The sequence below is a fragment of the Rosa rugosa genome, chromosome 1 (assembly GCF_958449725.1).
Source record: "Rosa rugosa chromosome 1, drRosRugo1.1, whole genome shotgun sequence".
Classification (NCBI taxonomy): Eukaryota; Viridiplantae; Streptophyta; class Magnoliopsida; order Rosales; family Rosaceae; genus Rosa; species Rosa rugosa.
Window position 1 is genome coordinate 6,622,514 of NC_084820.1, and position 9,916 is coordinate 6,632,429.

Below are 9,916 nucleotides of genomic sequence, written 5' to 3' on the forward strand. Positions count from 1 at the left end.
AATCATCGATATATTTAATATGAATACTTATAGTATTTTAGTGTGTATTCACCAAAACAATTGAATTATTCCAATTTTGAAACTCTTATTATACTTTTATGATTGTATATAGGAGAACCGATTGACATCCACCACTTAGGGGTCAAGGCCGTCAAGCCCACCAAAAATTGGTCTTTCTTTTCCGTAATTTTCCTTTGTGGGTTCTAGAGACCAGTTTTTGTTTCTTGTATGAGTTGTATCGGTGTCGCCCAAATTGACTGCATATTGAGGGAGACGAGCAAAGACTGTAAAGTAACCGCCATGAATGAACAAATCCAACAGAGATTAAAATTGATTGATACTTTGAATCTTTGATGAGTTCAAAATATTGGTCCAGCGTCAAATTTTCACTTTTTCAACACCATATTAGTCCACAGCACCATGTCAATATATGTCATCCTGGGTGGTTGAGAACTTTAGGTTCTGATAGATATATATGCATGAATCCTATACATACTAATTACTAACCACGGATTATTATATGTTTTGAAATTTTCCAATGGTTAATTAGTCAATTACTTTTCTAATTAGAAATCACAAAAGGCTTTTGAGACGGCTGTTTTGACTAGCTCTCTATAATGTTCAATATCATGCACTTGTTCAATGAATCAAGACCATAGTTTTGTTATCTTTAATCTAATTCCGCACCGGAAAGAACTCCGTTGAGGATGAAACTGATAATACGGTCTTGAGTTAGAGTCCTCTTTTTTTTTAAGGTAAAACAAAGCACTCTATAGCTAGATAATGGATAACAATACTGCAATATGCTAAAGATTTGAACTATTCAGGCTAACCCTCACCATAAGAAGCTAAATCAGATTACTACAATTTACGTCTCACAAAAGTTTACTACAATTCCAGGAGGCTGAGTAAGTAATTCCTAGTAAGTTTACTAGTTAGATTCATGGGTGTTTTGCGCAGACGGAAGAGAGTTCACCTGAACAAGTAATTCCTTAATCTGACTCCCAGAAAGAGTCTCGTGCTCGAGTAATGCATTAGCTAGTGCATGAAGCTCTTCAAGATGAGTCGTCAATATGTTTTTTGCATTCTTGTAAGCCTTTTCCAACAGTTCTTTCACCTCATTCTCAATAAGAGATCTAGTTTCGGCACTCAACGTACTACTGAAACTTTCTTCGTAGTTGTGGAAAACAAGCCCAATCTTCAAGCTCATTCCATACTTTGTGACCATATTTGTTGCCAAAGAAGTTGCCTTCTGAATATCAGATGATGCGCGCGCCGGAAGCAACTTCATTTTCTCCAAATATTAGCTCCTCTGCAGCACGACCTCCCATACAAACATCAAACTCAGCAAGCATCTGCTTCCGCGTTCTTCTCATCTCATCATCCTTTTCAGTCAGTTGAGCAACCATGCCGAGAGACATTCCTCGTGATACAATCGTAATTCTTCAGATTTAACTGCAGATTTTCGCTCGGTTCCCATCATGATCCTATCCTTGGCATGTTCAAGATCAGCCATGCTCACTTGTTTCGAACCATCAACTGCTGCTTTCACGGCTGCAATGTTGACCAAGTTCGCAAGATCAGCAGCTGAAAACCCCGTAGTTCCTCTAGCAATAACGCCCAGGTTTACACCATCTGCCGAAACTACTTTCGACATGTATGATTCCAATATCTCCCTCCGTCCTTTAACATCTGGCATAGGGATAAAAACTTGGCGGTCAAATCGTCCAGCTCTCACTGGAGCTTTAATTTATCCAATAATTCCGGAAAGTTAGTCGCACCTATCACAATTACTCCATCATTTTGTTTGAAGCCATCTAGTTCGACTAGCAACTGGTTCACTGTATCCCTATAGCCATCGGATCTTCGTTGTCCCCCAACAGCATCTATTTCGTCAATAAATATAATGCTGGGAGATTTCTCTTTTGCAGCATTGAAAAGCTTCCTCACTCTCGCAGCCCCCACGCCCACAAACATCGATCTCATCAAACTCGCTACCACTACATGCAAAGAATGGAACGTCGGCTTCTGTTGCAACAGCTCTGGCTAACATAGTCTTACCTGTGCCGGGTGGACCGACAAGTAAAACACCTTTCGGAAGTCTACCTCCTAAGCGGGTGAATTGCTATAAAGAAGAAGAAAACAGTCAGTTTTGATAATTAGGGAAATTCTTGGGTACCTTGGTGTTTGCCATACCCGCATTTTGTTAAATATTTTGGACCATTGGATTAGTAATATATCTAATGGTTCAAAATATTTAACAAATTAGTAACTTGTTTAGCCCTTAGCCTTTCTAATTTTTTTGGTAACACAAACTACTAATTGAATTGAAAACAATTAATAAAGATAGTGAAAACAATAAAGCCAATTAATGTTTGATTATCAATTGACAATTGACAATTATGATTTTTCCTTTTTCAAAAAAAATTAAAAGAACCTTCTATCCTAGGTTCACCGAATTACTTTTACTCAACTTAAACTAATGTACTAATTTATGGACAATTTAACAAGTGCAACAACAAATTTGTTGTCAAAGTAGTAAATCTTTATATTTTTATCATTAATGGAATAATTACTCAATGACTACATATTTTACCATAACTCGCAATTATTGGTGTAAAAGCGGTAACTTTTGTTCTGATTGTAGTAATTACTTCAAAAACTATACCATTTACAAGATTACCAACCATTTTACAATTCCGACAACATTTGTGTTGTGAACATGGTAAAATTAAAATTAGACCAAAAGATATGTAACAACTCAGTATTGTTAGGAGCTTCTCCACTTGATAATCAAGGTTCTAAATTTGATAAAAGTTGTCCAAATATGATATTTACATCTTTGACCACTCAATTACAATAACCACAACAACTGTTGTCATAAGTTGTAATTGTAGTTCAACTATGTGTAATTTATTATTTTGACAATACTTGTTACATGATTTTTAACAATGTTACATATCAAGAAAGAGTGTGTTGTTAATATGGTAGATTTTATTTTTCAAAATGACACATGTCGATATTTAATTGGGTAACCTGTTGACCAGTTCAGTAGGTTTCCACTATATTAATTTACTAAAAGTAAAAAAAAAAAAAAAAAAAAGGTATGGCAAACACCAAGGTACCCAAGACGACCCCTGATAATTATATGAAAGGCTCAAATTAATATTATTTTGCATGAATTAATTCGAATGTACTAACCTCGGGATTTCGAAGATAGTGAACAATTTCCTTGAGCTCAGCTTTAGCCTCATCAACACCCTTGACATCTTTGAATGTTGTATTGGATTTGAGGATTTCATAAGCAAAGTAGCAATCATTATACTGCAAAATAAGCTCCCTACTAGTATGAAGATACCAGCCGATATGTAGTAGATAAATTGCTTTAGGCTGACTACTATCTCGGTTCGAGTAGGAGCGCAAGCAGTTCCCAGAGTGCCAATATTCGTAGAAAAAGCTGAAGGAGCAAGCGACTTCATCTTCAAGATTCGTTTAGCTAGTGCTGCGATTGAAAATTTTATCTTTTCTCTAGTTGCTTGCGAACCCAAAAGCTCTATTTAATCTTAAACGTGAGTTAAGAAACATGAATTGGTATGTATATAAATGCATTGTGATGATGAGCAAACACAAACAGCCTCGGAATCCATTTCCTGTTTCACCTTGGAGTCTCTCCTCTCCCATAGTTGAGAACAATTCTTGGGTTTCACCCCTAGGGTGAATGAGCATATTCACCCCCATTGTTGATTAACGCATAATAACTTTATAATTTTCTAATTCAACCATTCATTTTATATAACGTAATACAAAGATTAGCTTTATAAAAAATCAATCAACTTGAAGACCTTTCAGTTATTCATTTCTATGAAATACATGGACGGTTCATCATAATAGCAGTAAGTGTTGTTAGAACCATCCATTTGTTTGATTCAATTAGATAATTAAACGATTTCTGATTCGATTGATTTTTTACAGAGATGATCTTTAAAAGCTAATTTAAGATATGGACCGTTAGATTATAAATTTATTAAATAAAAGTATGCTAATCGACAATAGGGGTGAATATGCTCATTCACCCTAGGGGTGAACCTAAGAATTGTGCCATAGTTGAAAGGTAAAGTATGAAGCCGCTTAAGTTAATTTTGAGGCTACAGTAAAACTCCTATAAATTAATACTAGGGAGTAGAGAAAATTATTATTAGTCCAGTAGTGCTAATAATTACTAAAAGAGAAAAATGCACCATCAGTGCCTCAACTCTTGTGCACCGGCCAAGTTGATATCCGGACTCTCAATTGTATCAATGTGATACCTGAACCCATATTTTGCTATCAACGAGGTACTTCCGTCACATTTCACTGATAGCTCCGTCAGATGTCTGACGTGGCAAACATGTGGACCCCAAAAATGCCATGAAATGACTTAAATGACCTCAGACCTTGATTTCCCGCCATTTTCCATAGGGGATGATCACCATTCCCTCCGTCGTCATTTTCCAGAACCGCCTGCCTCTCCGACCTCCACTACTTCAGCTCTAAGTTTAAGCATACAAAATGTTCAATGCGATTTCGATTTCAGCTCAATCCAAAGTTCCAAACTTTACTAAAGCAATGCTCCATTAAACCAAAACCCAGTTCTCTAATCACAACCAAAACTCAACAAATTGCCAAAACCCAGTTCTCCAATACAACCAAAACCCAACAAATTGTACACAAACCTTCAACAGGGTACGAAGCAAATTAATGAGGGAAAGTGAGGTTGAAGAAGATAAAGAAAAGGGCCCAGAATGCAGATGGTATGAATGCATTGCCATTGTAAACCAGATGCAAACAGATGCAGGTGCTCCACTATCCCAAAAATCTCAGAGCTTCAAATTAAATTGCAGCAATTCCACTTGCAAGTCTTGACCAAAATTGAAATTCGATAACAAACCAAAATCAAATCTGGAAAACAATATATTATCCAATCAATTGGCATTTGACAATATTCAAAATAAAAAAACCATATGTTAAACATAGACTCAAGCTTTATGCTTTCTTTCATTAGGAGCTAGACCAAAAACCCATTAATCAATGCTTGCCCAGAAATCACTTACAGCGACTTGACGGTGAACTCAAGGCTCTGGTGGGGTGGAGGCGGCGACGTACTGGCAGCCTGAACCTCCTCAAGAACTTGTCGTTGCTCCTCTCTACCCTGTGCCACTTGTCGTTCTTCCCCTCCAGCTCCCTGCTTCTCTCTCAACTGATCTGAAGGACATTCCCTTCCTCCAGCTCAACTTCACTTCTTCCTTCTTCAGTCCGGGGAGGTCCACCTTTGACGGAACAAATACAAAAATGGGATAGAAATCAGCTGGGTTCAGGGCTGCAGGAGTTGTGAGGTGGCGACCATCGTGGCTTGGGTTTTCTCCGTCCTCACTAATCCAAGTATCAGATGCAATCAACGCGAGCGTGATAGCCGCTGCAAGATTTCGTTTCTGGTCTCTGTCTTTTCGCACGACATCGGAAGGGATACAAATGGAAGAGCCTCAATCTAATATAGGATCGCTGCTATTGAATTATAAAGCACACAGTTCACCAAATAAAGACTTGTTATTTACCTTCTTCAGTGGACTAAACGACTAAACAAAGGAGGAGGAGAGAGAAAATTGTGTAAAAAAAAAAATTGGGCTACATTTGGGCAAAAAGACATATTTGCCCCTTTTTTTTTGCCCATGTGCTTGGCACGTGACTTTTTTAACGTTTCCGTTTGAGAAATTTAACGGAAGTACCTCGTTGATAGTAAAATATGAGTTCAGGTATCACATTGATACAATTGAGAGTCCGGATATCAACTTGGCCGCTGCACAAAAGTTGAGGCACTGATGGTGCATTTTTCTCTTACTAAAATGACAGAACATTGATCATAGCTACAGCATACAGCTGGACATTTACTAATCAGCCAAGGCGAACCCAGAATTTTGAAAGAGATACATCCTCTAAATTGCCCCGGAATATCCACAAAATTTCACTACACCCATGGCCTAATACCATATACAGTGATTTAGTAACGATACTGATATACAAGGGGAGCAAGCGAGTCTGAAACAAAGGCTTCTTAACAATTCTAGCCAGCTGAGCAGGAGAATAATGCAGTAGCTCCTCGAGCATTACTTGAAGCCGTTAAGTTATACTGTTTGAGGCCATCCGAACACTTTACGCTCCAACTGCTGTAACTGCATCTTCATCAGTAGAATCTGGTGAAACAATTTCCTCAGTTGGACTTTCATTTAAAGCTTCTGTGTCTGCTTCCTTGTGTTCCACAGCATCAACTAGCTTCTCCCTCAACTTCAATGCAAGTTCTTCCCTAGCAGCATCATCCTCAGACAAAAACCTTTTCAAAGCATCTTTGCCATGAAAGTTTTGACCATTTAAATTATAATGTGAACCACTTTTTATGATGAATTTGTTTTTTAATCCCAAGTCGATGAGCTCCGATTCACGACATAAACCCTTCCCAAACTCGAGCTCCAACAGAACAGTTCTAAATGGTGGAGCAAGCTTGTTCTTCACTATCTTCACTTGAACTTGACTCCCTACCGTCTGCATAACAAATCAATCTCTTTCAAACAAATGTATCAACACCATTACATCTAATCCTACAACCAAAGATGAAAAGAAAAATAACATGCATGCCATATTATATGAAGAGTAAATAGTAGCCTAATTAAAGGCAAGAAAAACTTCAGACTCATTAACAGTAAATGGTATTCAAAACCAGTTCAAATGTAATTAATACCATAGATATAAGTAAAGGCTACCGAAGACAGGATCACTTTTCACAAAACAAGTTCAAATCCATGAACAAAATAGACAGATGGCATTTGTACCAACCTCTTCACCCTTCTTGATAAGCCCTATTCTCCTAACATTAAGGCGGACTGAGGCATAGAACTTCAAAGCATTGCCACCACAAGTAACTTCTTGAGGCCCACCAAATCCTCCAAAAGTCGAAAGCTTAGCCCTGACCTGAACATAAACAGAAACAATTGGACAAGAATGATTTTTGAAACAGATACCAGCATCGATCTTCATTGAATTTTGTGAATATCAATTCGCATTTTCAACCACTGGTTCAGAACAGATTAAGTACAGAAGTAAAACCCAAAAAGTTTAATTGAGCCTCTAGAAAATTCATAAAATTACAAAATTAGCTGGTTTTTTCTGTATTATTATTACTTCTTTTCTTTTTTAATTTCAAATAGTAGCAATATAACAGAGAAACCCAACGATTGATACCTGATTTGTAAAGATTAATATTGTCTGGGATAGAGATAAAGAGTGACTTAATTTCCGAAGCGCCTGACTCATTAACCTAGCCTGCATTGCCATATGAGCATCACCCATCTCCCCATCAAGTTCGCCTTTAGGCACTAGGGCAGCCACCTGTCATCATACGCCAACCATTTCATCTATCAGGACAAGTCACTGTGCAACGTAAAAGACTTGTTGTGTCAAGGAAAGTACAATGTACAAAAGCTGATATGAAGGGGAACATTGAAGATGAATAAAAACCACAAGCACTCCAGAAGAACACATCAACCATGTTAAGGGAACAAAGAATACTAGCATGGATAATTAACCACAATAATAAATATGTTAGCAAAGAGCACCTTACTTACACTGTCAACAACAACAACATCAACTGAACCACTCCTGATTAGAGTGTCCACAAGACTGAGGGCTTGCTCTCCACAATCAGGTTGCGATAGAAGTAGATTCTCGGTCTTTACCCCAATCGCCTGAGCCATTGTAGGATCAAGAGCATGCTCAGCATCAACAAAAACACAGTAACCTACATGAAGTGGCATTAACCAAGGAACACCATTAACCAACAACGGTAGTTCCCTATACAAAATTATAAGTTTGTCAACATAAATAGATGTTGCAAGTTCTAAACCACACAAGAAATATGGTCGCATCCTTTTCTTCAGTAAATGTCAAAGCATGTTCTAAAGAAGGAAAAAGGAGTGATTCACATACAATAGCCAAACTATGTACCATAGATGATGAAACATGTTACTTTACCTCTAAATTAAAGGTAGAAAGTAACATAAATATGGAAGAACTTTATCAAAACAATCAGTTGCACTAGACAGAAAAAGATATATATGTTTTGGATATTCAGTGTTACCTCCTTGTTTCTGTGCTTCAGCTATTACATGTAGAGCGAGAGTAGTTTTCCCAGAAGCCTCAGGACCATAAATCTCCACAACACGTCCCTACAAAAATTCAACAAAGGGATATCAAAAACAGAAAATCCATTCCGCACTGAACTATAAGGTCAAATCTCTGTCTGTCTCGAACCCTATGCACTGAAACATGTAAATGTGATGAAGACTACCAGCTATAGGGACCCTAAACATTCAACTCATTACCTTAGGAAAGCCACCGGTTCCCAGTGCCAGATCCAGAGAAAAAGATCCCGTGGATACAACCTCAACATTTCTGGGAGCGCCAGACCGACCAAGCCACATTATAGAGCCCTTTCCAAAAGAATCTGTAATCTGATCAAGTGCTTGCTGGAGAGCTAAATCCTTCTTGGACATATTCTCTCCGCCCGAGTCACTTCCATCAGACTTGGACTTCTTTCTACCTTCAAGTACAATACGACATTCTACATTAAACCATGTCTTATGCAGCATCTACTCCAACAAAATCGCTCATTTGAAACAACTTCAAAAACGAAATTTGTTGAAAAGTAGTCATTTTTTCACCTAAAAAACAAATCATAATAAAAGGTAAAAATCTAACATTACCCACCGTAATTTGTTGAAGGCACAAAACATAAAAGAACAAAAAACACAGCGAGGGAACTTAAAGCAAGCACCTTTAGAAGAAAAATTGCAAAGCTGAGAACAAGTGCCCAGTAATCCACTTCTATATCCCTGCAGAACAAAGCAAAATCCGATTCACAACACTCCAGAGCTGCTTCAAATTCCCCAAAAAAAAAAACTAGAAGCTTTGAATAACCAAAGGAAGAAATGAATACCTGCGGCGGTAATAGAAAGCGTTTGATAGAGAGAGCGTTTTGGAGAAGCCTCGCCATGGTTAACGACCTCCGAGCTTCTTCGAAACCTCCACGGCTTCTCCAGAATCGATTGCTGAGCACAGTAACGGTTAATCGAAGAAGATTATTGGAAGAACAAGTGGGGCCAGGCCATGCATATATGGAATGGGAGAGGGAGAAGGAGAAAGGGTTTTAGGGTTTTGGGTTTTTGATTTCCCTCCTTTTTGAGTATCGCAGAAAGTGGTAGTGTGTCAGAGTGGAGACGGGAGAGTTGGACGGACTGCTTGGGCCGGGTCACGGCTGCTTTAAATAGGCCGGGCCTCCACAGTGTCAATTAATACTACTTCAAGTAATTTTTGTGGTGGACTTGATGTATTATCAGCTCTGTGTTACATGACATTATTTTAGTCATTAGTGACATTAGAATGCTCTAATTTGTTAACCTGTGTACTAGCAAGGTTTTTGGTGTTTCATGAATTGAAACACACATTGTAGAACCATGTTTTAAAATGGCAAGCTTAGGTTAAACACATTTCAGCATATCATTGCATTCCACGCGTAACTTTATGACACCTCCGTAAACCCTATTTCTATGCAAATTGTCATGTTTCTCATTCTTTTCATGTGTAAAATAACCTTTATTTTCCATCCATAGCTCAGTTCTTGACCAAAAGAGCTATGCACATGTACATGGTTCGATAAAAAAATATATAATAAAAAGTTATGCACATGTAAATTTATGTTAGTTCTCTTGCTGTTAATAAGTTGATCCAAGTCCACTAAATGCCCATAGTTGGTCTATATCTCGAAGGAAAAATGTCTATTTACCCAAATTTGAGCTACACTAACCCCACTTACCCAAACATCTTATAAGAT

At 37.8% G+C, this 9,916-nt stretch overlaps 1 protein-coding gene and 1 pseudogene across 2 annotated transcripts; both read right to left on the minus strand.

Annotated features, from left to right (window-relative positions):
• Positions 1-931: 931 nt before the first annotated feature.
• Positions 932-3,681, minus strand: LOC133734165 (ATP-dependent zinc metalloprotease FTSH 4, mitochondrial-like; annotated as a pseudogene).
• A 2,209-nt stretch (positions 3,682-5,890) lies between these two features.
• On the minus strand, positions 5,891-9,325 carry LOC133727084 (DNA repair protein recA homolog 3, mitochondrial). 2 transcript variants are annotated; one of them, XM_062154711.1, is made up of 8 exons: positions 9,023-9,325; positions 8,861-8,918; positions 8,409-8,626; positions 8,165-8,252; positions 7,644-7,825; positions 7,270-7,416; positions 6,865-6,999; positions 5,891-6,573 (listed from the first exon to the last, which is right to left on the minus strand). In XM_062154711.1, the coding sequence occupies exons 1-8, from the start codon at positions 9,077-9,079 to the stop codon at positions 6,187-6,189; spliced, it is 1,272 nt and encodes a 423-aa protein (XP_062010695.1). In that variant the 5' UTR covers positions 9,080-9,325; the 3' UTR covers positions 5,891-6,186. The 2 variants fall into 2 exon arrangements, with proteins under 2 accessions (XP_062010695.1, XP_062010696.1); XM_062154712.1 differs by having other exon boundaries at positions 7,653-7,825; positions 9,023-9,323.
• Positions 9,326-9,916: the final 591 nt, after the last annotated feature.